The 17,660-nt window shown below is 36.8% G+C and overlaps 1 protein-coding gene across 1 annotated transcript in view; it reads left to right on the top strand.

Moving 5' to 3' along the window:
• The first annotated feature begins 582 nt into the window (after positions 1-582).
• REV3 (recovery protein 3) overlaps positions 583-17,660 on the top strand; it is an 18,204-nt gene continuing 1,126 nt past the window's right edge. Inside the window, 29 exon segments of the mRNA XM_011025310.1 lie at positions 583-851; positions 945-1,027; positions 1,223-1,280; positions 1,367-1,416; positions 1,519-1,631; positions 1,726-1,768; positions 1,850-1,918; positions 2,170-2,325; positions 2,433-2,604; positions 2,690-2,781; positions 2,874-3,275; positions 3,708-5,303; positions 5,551-5,767; positions 5,857-5,907; positions 5,979-6,322; positions 6,511-6,653; positions 7,107-7,698; positions 7,784-7,930; positions 8,536-8,811; positions 9,304-9,411; positions 9,896-10,101; positions 10,585-10,888; positions 11,184-11,801; positions 12,049-12,200; positions 13,048-13,773; positions 15,108-15,225; positions 15,655-16,007; positions 16,460-16,558; positions 16,766-17,660. The exon segment at positions 16,766-17,660 is cut by the window's right edge and continues 9 nt beyond it. Coding sequence (XP_011023612.1) covers positions 734-851; positions 945-1,027; positions 1,223-1,280; positions 1,367-1,416; positions 1,519-1,631; positions 1,726-1,768; positions 1,850-1,918; positions 2,170-2,325; positions 2,433-2,604; positions 2,690-2,781; positions 2,874-3,275; positions 3,708-5,303; positions 5,551-5,767; positions 5,857-5,907; positions 5,979-6,322; positions 6,511-6,653; positions 7,107-7,698; positions 7,784-7,930; positions 8,536-8,811; positions 9,304-9,411; positions 9,896-10,101; positions 10,585-10,888; positions 11,184-11,801; positions 12,049-12,200; positions 13,048-13,773; positions 15,108-15,225; positions 15,655-16,007; positions 16,460-16,558; positions 16,766-17,660 — 8,301 coding nt within the window. The 5' untranslated portion in view covers positions 583-733.

Below are 17,660 nucleotides of genomic sequence, written 5' to 3'. Positions count from 1 at the left end.
AACTAAAAACATCCATATAAATATTTTTAAATAGTTTGTAAATTATTTTAAGAAAGATTTTTATGAATTATTAAATTTTAAAAATAAATTAAAACAAAATTTTCTCTTGAAAAAACTTAATTCTGCCTAATTATATGTTTGTGCTCAACATAAAATTTGTTAGAAAATAGCTAATTAAGAATTAAAATGCTTGGTTTAATTAAAAATCAAGACGTCAAAATTCGTTTACCAAAGAGTTGAGAAACCTTCTACAAAGTCTTCCTTGAGAAAATACTTTAACAAAATAAAATTGACATGATAACATGATAATCTTATAAAGTATGGTATCAAAACAAAATAAGAAAATAACCAAGCACTCAAATGCAAATAGACCAAAGTTAAAGTCCTCAAATGTCAAACCAAAACAAAATAGTACACGAGAAGCTTGGTCATGCTTCAGTACCTTCATGTCTACCACATATTTCTTATTAGTTATCACACCGAAAGTAGAGGCACGAAATAACTGCATATCTCGTAATGTTTATACTCATTTCTCGCGATCTTATTTGCTATGTCATAATAATTCATATAACTTACAAGCACCGTAACATTTCCTATGATTTATAAAGAGGGAAACCCTGGCGCCAAATTAAAAACAAAAAACAAAAAACAAAAAAATCACTGCAGAATTCAAAGCTCTGCATTTCTTCTCTCAAATTTGTAATGGTAAGTTAGGTAAATTAGGTTAAGATCAATGGCAGATTCACAGCCTCCGAATTCTTCTAAAATCTTCAGCCTTCGAATCGTAACGATCGATCACTACATGTCGCCTCCGATTCCTGGCGTCGATATTTGTTACAGTAGCTTTCAAGGTAACAAAGAATGTCCACCAAAAACGGCTTGTCGTTCTGTTAATTTCAGAGACCTAGGGTCTCTAATTTTTTGATTTGTATGTAATCTTGAAGGCGGAAAAGTGAATGAAGTGCCAGTAATTAGGGTTTATGGATCGACACCTTCTGGTCAGAAGACTTGTTTGCATGTTCATCGCGTAAGATTTTATCACTTACTTTTCCTGTAATTAGTTTGGCAACTAAGTTTTGTAAAGGGAAAAATTAAGGATTTTGAATTTGACTATCGTGAAAAAGTTTAAGACTTCTGGACTGATTTTTCTTGTTACTTGTCTTCTTGGGTTTTTTTTTTTTTTGATAACTTTGAGCTAAATTAGTTTTTTGAATTTTTGTAGGCTTTTCCATATTTATATGTACCGTGTTTGGATATTCCGATTAATGGAAATCGGGAAGGTATGATTTACGATAGGAATATTTTTTTTTCTATGTGCATTACAATAAACGTGTAAGTGATTCTTGAAGATGTTGAATTTATGCAGGAGATGCTTACACACATGCTATTTCGCTTGCTCTTGAGAAAGCATTGAAGGTTTGCTATAGTAAATCTTGCTGTTGATGCTGTTTTTTATGTACATGGATGATACTTTTAAATGATGTGATTCATGTGAAGGTTTTTGATTTGAGTGCGCAGCTTAAAGGAAATGTGGGTTCGAAAAGACAGCATGTGCATGGCTGTAGTCTTGTGAGAGCGAAGAAGTTTTATGGTTACCATTCAGATGAGGAATTGTTTGTCAACATATACCTGTATCCAAGTGTTTTGTTGTGCATGTTTGTGTTGTAGTTCTTTCTTTCCATAGTACTTTGGAGTTACTGTACTGAGCTCCTTGATAAATTCTAGATATTATCCACATGATGTCTCTCGTGCTGCTAACCTTCTTCTGGTAAAGTTTTGCTACCTGGTGTGGATGTTAAAGTTGTAGTGGGATTTCTTTGCTGATATTCATATATGTGATCTTTTACAGTCAGGTGCAGTTTTTGATAAAAGCTTGCAGCCTCATGAATCTCATATTCCTTTCATTCTCCAGTTTCTGGTAAATTTCGTATCCCTTCAATTCTTTTGCTATATGATTGGTAGGTGTGTATTCAAGTCAAGTGTATGTACACCCATATTGGTTTCATTGACTGAATTTCTTAATCTGTAACTGGTTTTGTGCTTGCAAAAGGTCCATTGTGTACTGTAAAATATCCCTTTTTTTTTTTTTAAAATAAAATTGCCGTGTCACTTAATTCCAGGTAACATGCAAGAGTTCTTTGTGAGTTGCTAAGCCTCTCTTCCTTGTAGGTTGACTATAACTTGTATGGAATGGGTCATTTACATTTATCGAAGATGAAGTTCCGTAATCCAGTACCGGATTCTTTTACCCCAAGAAAATTTAGTAACAAACATCAAGATGGACCAGAGATAGATGAATCAACTTGCATTTCTGCTGATTTTCAGGTCATTCTTTTGACTTTTCTGTGCACATTCTCTTCAGACGTTGGCAAACATATCCCTGTAATTCACATTCTCAGACTTTTTATATTGTTGTGAATCATTTTCATTAGGCAGATTCAAGTGGTGGTCAGTGTTTGGTTTCCCCAGTTTGGATCTCATCTACTATTCCTAAAAGTTGGATGTGGCAATTTTCCAGTGAATCCGGTGTTTCACCAGACCAAGATATGCAACGTTGTAAACGTCAAAGCGTTTGTAACCTTGAGGGAGATGCCACCATTGATGGTTTGTTTGCTCCATTGTTGTGCCACTGAAACTATTTAAATTATGATTTCAGCGCTAAAATCGTTGACCATTTGGATGTTAGCAGATATTCTTAATCAGCAAAGTAAAATGTATACATCCCTCTCACAAGCACACTCAGATGTGAAAATGGTTCAATCACTTATACCCATTTGGGAGGTTTGTTCCATTTGCTGCTGTTTTACATGCAATATGTGAACTTTTATGTTGTCTGGATATTCCCTTTTCAACTTGTCCCTCTGGTGATACAGGAAGAGCATGAAAGGACTGGCATTAATGAGGTTACCATTCTGCCTGATCCAGGAAAACCACTTCCAGGGGATGTTTTGAAAACGCTTTTACATGCTCTTGAATTCGAGAGAAAACTTTCTGAATTGTGTTTCAAGACAGAAGGCGATTTACCTTTGAGTGAAAGTAAAATAAATGTTTTGCCGACAGTGACTTTTACAACTGATGGAGAAAATTTTGCTGAACATGAAAATGTCAATTCTGATAATGCCAATGAAGAATTTTTAAAGTGCTCTGCAGAACAAGACACTATTCAATCTTCAGCACAAGGTTCTGTATGTGAAGAGACGGATGTGACACCCACGGAAATGAAGGATTCGTGCTTGAAACTATCATCTGAAATAATTGGAACAGTGGATCCAAAGGTAGTTCATTCCATGTTTGTAAGTGCTGACTTGTTGTATCTATATTGGACATTGCTTTATAATCATCTTTTGTGGTCATCATTATCATGATTTTTTTTTTTTAGCTAGCTCAAGTCTTGTAACTGTTAAAGGAGATCGTTCCTAGGCAAGCATGTATCATTTACTCATAGTCATAGAAAGCTAAACTGCTACCACAATCTGAAAAACAATTTCAACAACGAAAATTTCAAGTGAGCAATTTGACTGCTAAACTCACAGAAAACAGTGTTTATATTGTGTGTTCCTAAGTAATGGATATGATCATTTCAGAACTTACTGAACAGCAAAGAATTATAACTAATGATGGAGACGAACCAGCTCATTCTTCTGTCTTCTCATTTCGTGCTGTATATGCTAGAGGGACTTAATGTATTCCCTAAACATGTTTTTCAGGTTGCAGATGAAGAAGCCTTGGGCCTTTTAAGGTGGCTTGCCACTTCACAGGCTGCTGAAGATATAAACACTGATGATGAACTTATTTGTGACACAATTCTGAGTCCCCTTTTACCTGCAGCGACCATTGATGAAGTTCTGGAGAAAGCTAATATAGATTATGAGAGTGAGTCTCAAAAAGAGTGTCAGGATATTCTTGATTCAATTGAGGATTTTGTTAACTTCGAGGATTTTAAGGAGAAAGCTTCTCATTCTGTTGATCATAGTCCTCAAACTTCATTAGAGAAAAAAGTTCCCCAGTCTGATACTTTGCGCTCATCTCCTTATGGATCAGCTGGAAGTTCATTTAAGGTGGAGTCAAAAAGTGAATGTAAAGGGTATTCACAGGATCAGATATTACTGACTACTGACAGCTGCATCAGTAATAAGCAGAAAAGGAATAAGTCATTGTGGTGCTCTTTACCTTTTTCTATAAACCAAAAGGCGAATGATGACCCAGAAGTTGCCAGGTCCAAAGTTGTTGATCTTCATGTTGATGAAAGTAAAAACTATGCTGGAAATGAAGAGGCAAAACACTCTGATGCCTTACTAAATGCAGATAAAAATGCTTGTGAAGCAAGTGTTTTGGCTGGATGTTCAGTGCGTGATATGATGAGAAGAAAACGGTCTCGTCAAACTGCTCAACATGGTGATGGATCTATTCGGGTTAAAAATGTTCATTTGGGAGGAGAACAGGATGAATCCAATATTCTCTTTCCAAAACAATTGGATTTACATGCACTACCTAATGATGGGAATGATAAAAGAGTTTATGGACCTCTGGACTTTAGGCCATCAGTTAACAACCAACAAACAGAGTTTTTGGAGACATGTGCCCCTAAAGCCATACCCCGTGCATCCAGCAGTGCTAGCTCAATGCTAGTTGTTACAAATCCTCTCTCAGCGGACACAAGGAGAGAAGAATTGCAATGCACTTCCACTCCCACGAAGCAAGATGCTGTGGTTTCTGTGGTTGACTGTGAAATTAACAAAGGCAAAGAGTTTGATTTTGGAGGTGTAACCTCTATAGAACCCATAATCTCTACTGTCAGTTCCAAGTTTGATTCCTTACCTGATAATTACTTGTCTAAGCATATATTTTTGGCTGATAAGAGATTAGAGAGAACTGAAGCTGCTGGTTCAAAATGCTCACCAGCTTTGCCTATTGATCATGATATGTTTGCAAGAGATAGTTATAAGCCCAAATATGTTCATCAAGGCAGAAGTTCCTTGCAGAATTTATATGACATACCAACTACGCATCTCATTGGTATGGGAATGTCAGTTGACACTGGTCTGCAGAGTGAGAACTGTGCTGCAAACCAGGAAGGAGATTCTGGTCTATCTATACTTGGAAGCTCAGCACCCGAGGCTTTCAAAATGGGAGGAGAAACCATAGACCTACTTGGGATGACCTTTTGCAAGAAGCCCCCCACTGCAGAATGGAAAGATGGAGTATCTGAAAATGTTTCATTTTCACCTGCTCCATCGTTTCTTCCCTCTTCTGCAAATGTGGAAAACAGAGACAGGACATCAGGTTGCATTTTCAATTTCCTTTTGTAGTACATTTAGCTTCTCTCTTTTTATTTTTTTCACATACAAAAAATTTGTACTTGTGGTCTAGTTTAAAAGTGATCAATTTGTTATGGCTAGTACTGAAAGGGGGATTTTAAGCAAGCTTAGCATTCTATTAAGTTTGTGCTTTTGGTTGTTTTGACATTTCTTGTTTTTTGCATGCTGTCTTATTAGTGCCTGTCAGAAATTATTGCTGATCAACCTTTTTTCTATTCATGGGAGTGCTTTAGGTGAACATCTCCCTTTTTTTGACAGAGATAATCATGGTAAGAAAGTAGTGGAAATCAAGTCCTCTCCAAACATTGATTTCAATGCTCAACAAGAAGCTATCATTGGTGTCCCAACTCACTATCTTAATGATGGTTCGGTCTTGTACCTTTTGACACATGTGTTTTCACCCCCTTCTGTTGATAGTGTCCATAGATGGTTATCGTGTGATGATAAAGGTATGATCTAGAATTTGCTAATGAACATGTCAGATACTTTTTATTACTTGTATGGTTTTCTTCTCAAACTTTTAGTTATGAATTTCCAGATGCTTTGAGAGAACTCAATGCAGTGTCAGCAGAGCCTTTACTTATGAAAGGTAGATTTAAATGTTTTTCATGGGCCCAAAAAAAAAAAAATTCTAATCAAGGACTCTACTGTTTTTTCCAGGATCTTCTGAGATTGGTTCACAAAGCTCGTTACCCATTCATTGCGATAAGGTTTTAACTGAGCCAACTCCTGTGGCTGATTTGATGCCTATCTTGGATCAAGCACCACAAGCAACAAATATGAATGATAATGCAGAATCTCACCTTTCTAGTGACGAGGCTCAAAGAAAATTGCAGAGTGAAGGAAATATCATGAAACTCAATCCATGCACCAATTGCCCCATGGATATCTCTCAAATTTCAGGCCCAGATAGGACATCAAGGCTCACTCCACTTAGTCAAATTGGGTTTCGGGATTCTGCCAGTGTTGGTGCTGGGCAACAACTGACATCATTAAGTATAGAGGTATTGATAACAACTTATGTATGGTTTGACCACATTGGTATTTTTCTTGTTTCTGTAAGTGTTCAAATTTCCTTCCACCTAGATGACCTTGGGCATACAAGTTGGCTTGAAACTTTCCCAATATGGTGAAAAACTGTATCATGCAATCTAGTGTTTTGGCTAAAAAAGTACCTTGTGAAACCTTACAGGTTCAAGCAGAATCTAGAGGAGATCTCCGACCAAATCCTCGGTTTGATGCCATCAATGTCGTGGTTCTTGTGTTTCAGAATGATAGTGACTCTGCTGTAGAAGTTCATGTGCTTTTATGTGGTAAAAGTGATTTTTGCCAAAGGTATGAATTTCAATCTCATACTTAAATTTACGCTGCCCATTTTTTTTTCCTCATATTTGTTAAGTTCCTTATTTTCTATCTCTAATATTCTTGATGGGCTTTTGAAGTGCATGATTAGTGGAAAAGCAGTGGTTCGCATCACATGCTCTAGTATTGTTTGATTTTTGGAGCGGTGAAAAATGAAGATTGAAATCTTCTGATTGGTGAAAAAAAAAGAAAAGAAAAGAAAGCGTAGACTATACTAATTTGTTTTGCTTCATTTTTCTTTTTTGCAAATTGATGGTATGTTCAAAGTTCTAAGTTGGTACCAATTCTGAATTACACAATTCTAGAGCCTGATCTTTTTTTCAACTGCATCACCAACACTCTATATCCTTATATTTCTATTTTTCCACAAATGTTCTGCACAAGAGTATTTATCACCTTTTTGTACATGTCTTCATGTATCTGCAGGAGTTATGATGGAACATCTGGGTGTAATGTGCTTGTTTTCTCTGAGGAGAAGCACTTGTTAAGTCATTTTATGGCGATTATTGTTTCATTTGATCCAGATATTTTAATGGGTTGGGATGTACAAGGTGGTTCTCTTGGTTTTTTGGCTGAGAGGGCTGCACATCTTGGTATGGGCTTACTTAATAATATCTCTCGGACGCCATTGGAAGCCAACATAGACGTTGGAGAAAGAGAAAATTCAGGAAATGTAATACTAGATACTATGCTTAAAGAGTCATTAATTACTGATTCTGCACTTGTAGAAGATACAGTAATTGAGGATGAATGGGGTCGAACTCATGCCAGTGGTGTCCATGTTGGTGGTAGAGTTGTTCTCAATGTATGGCGACTGATGCGTGGTGAAGTAAAGCTTAACATGTATACTGTTGAAGCTGTTGGTGAAGCTGTTTTGAGGCGAAAAATACCATCAATTCCTTACAAAGTGTTGACAAAATGGTTTGCAAGTGGTCCTGGACGAGCCAGATATAGATGCATTGAATATGTGATAGATAGAGCAAAACTGAACCTTGAGATAATGAATCAACTCGACATGGTACTTTTATAAGGACTCATTGTTTGCATGTGCAATTGTTCTATCATTTTCCATCTCTGTGAACTTGATGTGAGTGTTTTTGCAGATAAATCGAACATCAGAACTTGCTCGTGTATTTGGCATTGACTTCTTTTCTGTTCTTTCTCGAGGTTCACAGTATCGTGTTGAATCTATGTTTCTGAGATTGGCACATACACAAAACTATCTCGCTATTTCTCCTGGGAATCAACAGGTTATTGCTGAATTGACAAGACCTTGTACCATATGTTGCTAATAAGGTTCTATCTAATTGCTGTTATGCATTTACAGAAGTTTTAGCACTTTGATTTTGTAGAATTCTGTGGAAGGTTTGCCAAAATGTTTTCTGTGTTGCTTTTATTATTATTATGCCGGCTTATAGAGTTATTACCTGTCTTCAAGTTTCAATTTTGAAAACTTAGCCTGTTTGTTCTGCTGCGAGATTCTGGCAAATTCTTCTAGCTGCTTTCTGTTGATGTGACTCTACACTTCTGCACTAAGTAATTTTTGTAGCCAAGCATCAATGGAAGTTGCAAAATATGATATCTTTATATGTTCACAAGCTTACTGGTTTGAAGTGTAATTACAACTTTTTTTATCCAGTTTACTCTGAACCTGAGGACCTGATCAAACTATGTTGCTAGCTACCTTTGAGATTCCTGATCATGTATATGTCGAGGATCTTGATTTTCTGTTTTGTGGATTTTAAAGCATCGACTAATGTTTTCTTCCTTTCTTCCTTGTTGGCCCATACTAGTGTTTTGCATTGTTGGAGGCTATGCTTGCCTAAATGTTTACTGTAACTTTGGTTATATATAGGTGGCTTCTCAACCTGCAATGGAGTGTTTACCTCTGGTGATGGAGCCAGAATCTGGTTTTTATGCAGATCCAGTTGTTGTCTTGGATTTTCAGTCTCTTTATCCATCGATGATAATCGCATACAACCTTTGCTTTTGTACGTGTCTTGGAAATGTTGCACCTTCAAAGGCAAATACACTGGGGGTTAGTACATTTTCAACAGATCCAGGTGTTTTGCGAGATTTGAAAGATAAAATACTGCTTACTCCAAATGGTACTATGTACGTGCCTTCAGAGGTAATTCATTGAATTATTTCTTCTGTAAATCTTGAATTTACTTGCTGTGAATATTCAGTATTTCTGCATATCCTTAACTGCCTTTTGTTCCCGTGGGCTTTTTTATAGCCACACAAGTTCTCTGAAAGTTGTCATGTGGTTGTGCTGCAGCCTTAAGTTTAACTACAGTTGGAGAAATTATTATTTCATGTATTGTATGCAGAAAGATTTAACATCTAATTAGTAGAGATTTGGACTGCTTCACTGTGTAGTTTAAATATAACTCTTCTATGAGTTTTAGTGACTGAAGATTTTGTTTGACCGTTCACATAGAACACAAGTGGGATTATATTTTGTTTTATCCCCTTTTTTTTCTACATTTGATGCTCTGAGATAAATCTTGCCCTTTTCTTTCAAATGCTTTTTGTAAGTGATGTGCGTTTTTTTCCATAAACAAAATAAGTGAAGAGAAAGAAGAAAGAATAATTTGTCTCTCATCCATGCCATTCACAGATTCGAAAAGGTGTTCTGCCCCGTTTATTAGAGGAAATATTGTCAACTCGAATAATGCTGAAACAAGCAATGAAGAAGTTGGCTCCCTCACAACAAGTTCTTCACAGGGTATGGCTGTACTGAAATAATTTCTAGTCAGTTGATCAATCTGCTCTTAGGTACAGGCTAAAAATAATAAAATGAACAACTTCTTCTTGACTTGCATGGCTTTTCTAATTCTTGTTTGAAATGGTTTAAAATTCCCCGAATTCTGGAGTTTTTGCAAATAACATTACACTGAAGGTAACTGAAAGGTGTAACATTTTGAAGGACACAAATGAAAGGCATCATTTTGTGCTCTCTCTCTATATGTACTTTTAACTTTTTTCCTCCTTCAACATCTGTCTATTTTATCCGTCAGATTAAAATGCTTTTGGTGAATAAATCCTTTTCCAATGGATCTAAAGTACATGGAATTTCTTACTGCATGATTTTGTTCGCAATCCTTCTTGAATAAATAAACATGGAGTTGTTTCTTCAGTTGTAATGTAATTGATTTTATGTGATTATGTTTGGATATGATCTTTAATACACTAATTTTTGGTTCTTTCAGATATTTAATGCAAGACAGCTTGCTTTGAAGCTGATCGCAAATGTAACCTATGGCTACACAGCTGCTGGATTTAGTGGTCGCATGCCTTGTGCAGAGCTTGCTGACAGTATTGTTCAGTGTGGCCGAAGCACACTGGAAAAGGCTATTTCTTTGGTAAATGCAAATGAAAAGTGGAAGGCTAAAGTGATATATGGTGATACTGATAGGTATGTGATATCTAGGAGTTAAAAGCATGTGATACAAACTCAAATAAGTTTTACAGTGTTCTTCTTTCTAAATGGTAGGTTAACTTTTTGATGTTTGGCTTGGATGACATTTTACATAAAAAAAAGACGTGGAAATAAAGTGTTAGATTAGAAAGACTACCGAATTTGATTTTTTTCTCTCCAATTCCAACAATTTAAAAATAATTTATTTTATTTGGAATTTTATTCACAAAATCCGATCACAAGTTGAGGTGTGTGGAAGGTCATATGCTGTTTGCTGGCATTCTTTTCAGCATCTGTGGAAAGACATGTTTGGTTGATATACTCAGAAACACATGCACACACGCATTCTTCTCATCGAGTTTACTGACTAGTGCTGTGAAAATGTCTTCTCAAGGAATAAATTTTGCTCAATGCCTAGCAAGCTTGAGGTTTAGTTCTCTTCTTCCAGTCTCTTACATGTATGAGGTTTGGTTTATGCAGCATGTTTGTCCTCCTCAAGGGACGCAGTGTCAAAGAATCTTTTCAAATCGGACGTGAAATAGCATCAGCTGTAACTGCAATCAACCCAGATCCAGTTACTCTCAAATTGGAGAAAGTCTATCATCCATGCTTCCTTCTTACTAAGAAACGCTATGTTGGTTACAGTTATGAGAGTGCTGATCAGATTGAACCTATGTTTGATGCTAAAGGTATCGAGACAGTTCGCAGAGATACTTGTGGTGCTGTTGCCAAGATAATGGAGCAGTCACTGAGAATCTTCTTTGAACATGAAGACATCTCTGAGGTGGAAATTGATATGTTCTTTTGCCCCTTTTTTAATCGATGTGATTAAAATGCTGAAAATCTACTTTCAACTATTGATTTCATAAATAGGTTTATTGGAAATAATAGTGAATGTTTTGTTCATCATTCAAGATGAAAAAAATGAAGGCTTTAGTTACCAAGTGACATGGCCAGCTGTGGAACTTGTATCAATGAGGACTCCCTCGGTGTTTGTTCTGGCTAGAGTTTCTCTTTTGAAGTTTTATGGATTTTCCATCCATGCTTTTTGAGGGAAAGTTTTCCATGTCCTTCTGCAGGTTAAAACATATTTGCAGCGTCAATGGACACGGATTCTATCTGGAAGAGTGTCTCTTCAAGATTTTGTTTTTGCAAAGGAAGTTCGGTTGGGTACCTACAGTACAAGGGCTTCTTCTGCGCTCCCACCAGCAGCAATTGTAGCTACAAAAGCAATGAGAGCTGATCCCCGGGCAGAGCCATGCTATGCAGAGCGAGTGCCTTATGTTGTGATCCATGGGGAGCCAGGGGCTCGACTACTGGATATGGTTGTTGATCCATTGGACCTCTTGGCCATTGATTCCCCTTTCAGATTAAATGATGTATATTACATCACCAAGCAGATAATCCCGGCTTTGCAGCGGGTTTTTGGACTTCTTGGTGCTGACTTAAACCAGTGGTTTTCAGAGATGCCCCGACCAGCCCGGGAAGCTCTTGCTAAGCGCCCTTCATATGCTCCAAATCCTCAAAGAACCAGAATAGACTATTATTATCTTTCAAAACACTGTGTCCTGTGTGGTGAGCTGGTCCAAGCATCAGCACATATATGCAACAAGTGTTCACAGAGGGAAATTGCTGCTGCAACAGCTCTGATTGGAAGGACTTCCAAATTGGAGAAGGAGATGCAACACCTTGCTGCTGTAAGAATTTCGGTCATTCTCTCATGAATTCTATTTGATATTTGGATTTTAGTAGTCAACACTTGTGATGTATCGACTTCCATGATTTGATACATAATTCAGTCAGCCTCTCTGTTTGTTCATCTTTCTATTCTAGCCTTCTCATAACTTCATTGCTTATTTGGATTAAAGTATGGGGTAAAGTATGGGGTTGCAACAATTTAAACCGAGTTCACATTGGATTCAAAGAGTGTTGATTATGTTGCAGATATGTCGACATTGTGGAGGTGGGGACTGGCTTTTGGAGAGCGGGATCAAGTGTACCTCACTCGCATGCTCAGTGTTCTACGAGAGGCGTAAAGTTCAGAGGGAACTACAGGGTCTCTCTGCTGTTGCTGGAGATAAAGGTTTCTACCCAAAGTGTATGGTTGAATGGTTTTGATGCCTGTTTCTCGTACATGTATTGCTTTAACACACGAGGAAGGCCCTTTTATGTTAAAGCTGGTGGAGTTGATCTCTTTTGACCAAACATAATAGGGTGTGTTTGGGAATGCTTCTCTTAAGTTTTGTTTAAAATGAATTTCTTTTTAATGTTTTTATTTTTTATTTTTATTTTTATGTGTTGATGTTAGAAATGATTTTTGAAAAGTACAAAAAAATTATGTTAATACATTTCTAAACAAAAAGTATATTTTAAATCTACACTTAATAATCCAACCGATTTATTAGATCTGGCAAAATATGTGTTAGATTAGATTAGATTGAAATGTGTTAGATTAGATTAGATTAATAGTTTATACACTAGAGTAAAAATAAATATAAATTATAAAAATAACTTGAAAATCAATAAAAAAATTATGGAAGAGTGCTAAACAAATATAAATGATTTTGAAAATAAAAAATACAAGTTTCCTTCTAAAATTGAATATCTTCTTACAATTGAAAAAAAGAAAAAAAAACAAGAGTATGCTTTGAGGATGCATTATTGTTAAAATAAATAAATAAATAAAACTGCCCCTGAATCCTTTTAAGCACATTCAATTTCTCATTTGAGAAAAAGGAAATACCGGCTTTTCAATTTTTTATCTCAGTGTTCGTATTTTTTTCTTGAGAATTATAATTTTTATCTCAAATTCTCTGTTTCGGCCCATGAGCACTTAGGACACAACAAAACCCCAAAGGGTTTAAGACCTCAACTGAAGGGTTTATGGCTCATGAAGGATTTGCTCTCTCGTCTTCTTCACCTCCTCTCTCGGTTCCAATGAAGGTTTTTGCTACCTTCTAATCTCTCTTCTCTCTCCCTAAAAATGGCACAAACACCAATCTCTCTCCTTCTCTTAAGACGCCTAACTCTCTCTTCCCAAAACCCTAAATCCCCACTCTCTCTCCTCCTCTTTAACAACTTTTACCATAAACCCTACTCAACCACCACAACTGATAACCCCTCCACTGAGCAACCAAAAACCAGCCCTCTCTCAGCTCGGTTGAGCTTCGTCTTTGATCAGATTGATTCCATTGAACGTGAGCGTGCTGAAAAACACCAAACCCTCCAAAAAATCCGTGCTTGGCGCCATTCCAGAGACACCCCACAGCAAGAGCAAATCCCAGACACCATTACTACCCAAAACCCAGAACTTGTTGGGTCTCAAAACCCAGAAACGATTCTCTCTCAAAATGAAAATTTGGAATCTGGGCTAACTGCTGATGGTGATTCTAGCGTTGATCTTGAAGAGTCTGATCTGATAGAGTTGAAGAGGAAGGAAGTGGAGTTGGTGCATCCATGGCCAGAGTGGATAGAGTTGATGGAGAGATTGGTGCAACAGAATTATTTTGATCATAGAAGGAAAGTTGCGGACAATATGGTAGAAAGTTTGGGACTTGATGTTTCTGGGGTTGGGTATGATTGTGATGGTGATGGCATTGATTTTAATGATTACAAAACTGTACAGACTGCTTGTCTTAATTTTGGCAAAGACCGGTTTGATATCTTCAGGTTTGTGGAATTTCTGTTCTTGTTTTGAAGTTGGTTACTTGATTGCGGAAATTGAATGAAAATCGTTGTTTAGCTTACTTCTTTCTCTGTCTGTTGAAATGCATGCGAGTTTTACTTCTCTCTGTCTGTTGAAATGCATGCGAGTTTTTCTTTGAAGTGTTTTTGTGAGGGTTATAGGATATTTGATTGTAAATGCAATTTGGTGGTGCATTACTGATTGGCTATAATTTGTTAGAAGCTGTGAGGTCAGTATGGTCTCTGCTTCTCTTTGTTAAATTCCTTGCCACAATTATTTTATCAAAGAACGAATGAGAGAAAATGGTTGGAATTGGTTTTGTGAACTGTAAAATACAACCTGTAGGATCTTCTAATATGTGCACTGTACCATATTTACTAAACTAAGCCTTTTGGCATGCTGTTTCAATCTCTCTGTTTTCTCAAAGTGAAATAGTACTGAGTGTAACATTGTATTCCTGAATCTGAGAGGTGTAGCAACTAATTTATTTTATTTTTTAATATATTTAGCATGCTTATTACGGAAATAAAATGGTTAGAGGATTGATTATGAGGATTTCAAGACTTCACTGACCACTTGTCTTAATTTCGCTAAAGATCAGCTTCATGTCATGAGTTTGGTGGGTACAGTTCATTTTCTTCTTCTAAAAGTTTCTAACTTGGTTGCTTGAATGAAGAGCATTTTTGTTTTAGTTTTTTCTGTGTGTGTCTTGTAATTTATATGATTTTTTTTGGTTGAAGTGTAATGGGATATGGAATACACTAAATGCAATTTGGTGGGATTACACAAATATGAGTAAGTAGAAGTTTTTGTGGTTTGATGTGGTTTCATATTTTCATGTTTAATTTTTCCAATGCTGTTTTCAAAATGCATAAGCTTTTTTGGCTTGAGGCTGTGTTGAATTCTGCCAGAATTTTTGCTCATTCAACCATGGAATCAGGCTTTGTAGGTTTGGATTCTGTGGTGAATTCAACTGCATTAACGTTCATCAAATTATGAATGGAAGAAGTGGCTGTGGCTGCATTGAGCTCTGTGAACTATTCAATCTAATATAGTCGCAGTTCAATCTTTGCTGAGCTAAGCTTTTGGCTATATGTTCAATTCTGTGTTTTCCAAGTGTAAACAGTGCCCTACATCCTAGATGTATGAAACAACAGAAGTTTTAAATTTGTATTTTATTTTGTGATGCCTATCATTAAAATACATGTTTTAAGTGCAAGATTTTTAATCTAGGCTTATATTCTTGATGTTTTACAAGTAATTCTATTCTAGTTATGGTCACTTTGCTTGATTTGTGACAAGAAAGAATTGATTTCAGGTCATTGTCGAGACAGGATATTCAAATTTTGGTAGGCTATGGATGCCCAAGCGTGGACAAGAAGGTTGTCTTCTCTTCAAAGCTTTTGAGGAAGCATGTCCACCTTGATGAAGGGGATGTAAGCGATCCTTTCTTAGATTTCTTAGTTACCTATTCATACTTTAAAATAGTGACATATAATCTCATGTGGCTCTTTTTTGAATAACATCTTGTGACATGCTCTTATAATTTTGCCTTCCTTTGGAATCTCATCCATCAATACAATTGTTTGCAGGGGCTTCATAGTATATGTGCCCTTGTTTTTTGGATGTGTCACGTCCTCTACCTGTTAAACTTAGAAGTGAATATGTAAACTGTTCTTTTCATATGCTTTCATATTATTGTCTTTGAAGAGGATAATGTTCTTCCTAAACATGTTATAAGCTGGACGGGGTGTTCTAGTTAAAGATAGTTGTTGTGCCAGAAAGTCCAATATGCATTTGCACTTCGATAAATTTATGATTGGTTAGCAATGGCTATTTTAAAGACAACTGCCTTTGTATTTCAGGTCTGTAGTAACTGCAGTCTGAGGAGCTCATGTGAAAGAGGATATCTAATAACTAATAAAGAGGATGAGGCACGGACTATTGACCTTATGAGGGTTCTTTTAGCTTATGGTTTTGAATCCATAAATGGATCGGTAACCAATAAGTCTCTTCTGAAACAAAAATCAGTCAGAACTGTTGTTCGTAAGTTACTTCATGAGGTTGTAAAGTTGGGTGCAGTTCCAATAGATCCAAATCTCCCCCCTCCAGTGATTAAAAGGCCTCCACCAAAAGTGAAGCAACCTCCTCCTCCTCCCAGGAAACGAGTCGGACGTGATGACATTGAGATGAAAAGGGGGGATTGGCTGTGTCCCAAGTATGTTCCTCTTTATGAGTTTATGACTTCCTCATGTGCAGTTGTATATTTTTTTGTTCTTAATGTAAGACTGCCAGATGCCTAATCTGGGGATGCACTTAGGCATTTTCTGAAACTTCTGAAAAATTATTGGACTCCTTTTCTCTGCTGCTCTCTAGGTAATCCTATGAATGTTGTCCTTTTTTGGATCAATCTATGGTTCAACCTAGGTAATCTTATGTGCATCCTTGGAATATCTGTAGTTACATGTGGCACTCTTGCCAGGAAGATCTTAAATGCAATTGTCATGACAAGTTCAAGAGTTTAAAGAACAGAATTAGCTAGTTGTTTCAACTACGAAGACAAGTTTTAAATTGTGTTTTAAAACCAGCATTATCTAATTTTTTCAACTATACAATTATTGTCATAGTCTAAGTGCTTTATTGCTAAGAATGCTGCCTATATTTTCTCAGGTGTGACTTCATGAATTTTGCCAAGAATGCAGTGTGCTTGCAATGTGATGCAAAGCGGCCCAAGAGACAGTTGCTTCCAGGGGAATGGGAATGCCCAGAGTAAGTCTTCCATTGCAAATCATTAGTGTATTTCCCCCACTTTACTGTCTTTGTTGCCTCATATTTCCAAATCATGTGGTGGTTGTACGTCTCTGCTTATCCTGTATCATTTCTATACTAGAAAACAATGCAACTTCTTTGTAAAATTTTCTGTAATGTGCAGTTTGTTGGTAAAATTTTGAAGTATTTTGCTCTTTGCTATGGCAGGTGTAACTTCTTAAATTATAGGAGAAACATGGCATGTTTCCATTGTGATTGCAAGCGTCCTCCTGATGCATTTATGGAAAATAAAATGGAAGAAAGGCAGTATGGTAGCAGACCAAGGTCGGAGAAGATTTTCAGCCGCCCAGAAGTTTCAAATGCCTGGAATTTTGACTTTGATGACAATGAATCAGATGGGGCAGATGTTGCTGCTTTTGAGCATGCAGATTCTGCATCAATGGTTGAAGACTTACCTCTGGAGAATCAAGCTAAGGAAGTAGATTTTGGACGGAATGCAGATGCTTCAAATGGAACCAGAAGAATTTCGAGGGTCCATGAAAGAGAATATTCTGATCCTGAGCATGAAGGGTTTGGAAGGGGGTTTGATGATTTTGATGATGAAGATGATATTAACAGTTATGAAATAGATACCCAAAATAATAAACCTGCATGGAAGACTTCTCAAAATAATTTTTCTGATCAAGGGATTTCTGAATTGGAAGATGATGGAGGTTCTGATGACAATTTGGGCAGCCTGCTCATGAAAAATCCTTCTGTTAAGCCATCAAAGCCCAGGAGTCAAAGAGCAACTTTCTCTGGCTCTGTTGAGAATGAACTGGGTATCGATTCAGATGAAGAGCGCTCAGTTCATCCGAAATGGAAATCCAGTCATGTTGCTGATTTTAGACACAAAAATAGAGGTAGAGGTCCAACAGGCCCTTCCAACGGATTAAGTTTCGGGTCAGACGAAGAACTTGAGCCTGATTCTGATGTGGATGATGATATTGGTTCCAGCCAGAGGAAACAGAGAACAAAGGGTTCTGGTAGAAGAAATGAGAGAAATTCTGATTGGGAAGATGCTTCCATTTCTGGTTCAGAATCCGATGGCAATGATCGGCAT

The sequence above is a fragment of the Populus euphratica genome, unplaced genomic scaffold (genome assembly GCF_000495115.2).
Source record: "Populus euphratica unplaced genomic scaffold, PopEup_1.0 scaffold28.1, whole genome shotgun sequence".
NCBI lineage: Eukaryota > Viridiplantae > Streptophyta > Magnoliopsida > Malpighiales > Salicaceae > Populus > Populus euphratica.
The sequence above is the reverse complement of the archived record's forward strand: the minus strand, read 5'-3'. Positions and strand labels throughout refer to the sequence as shown.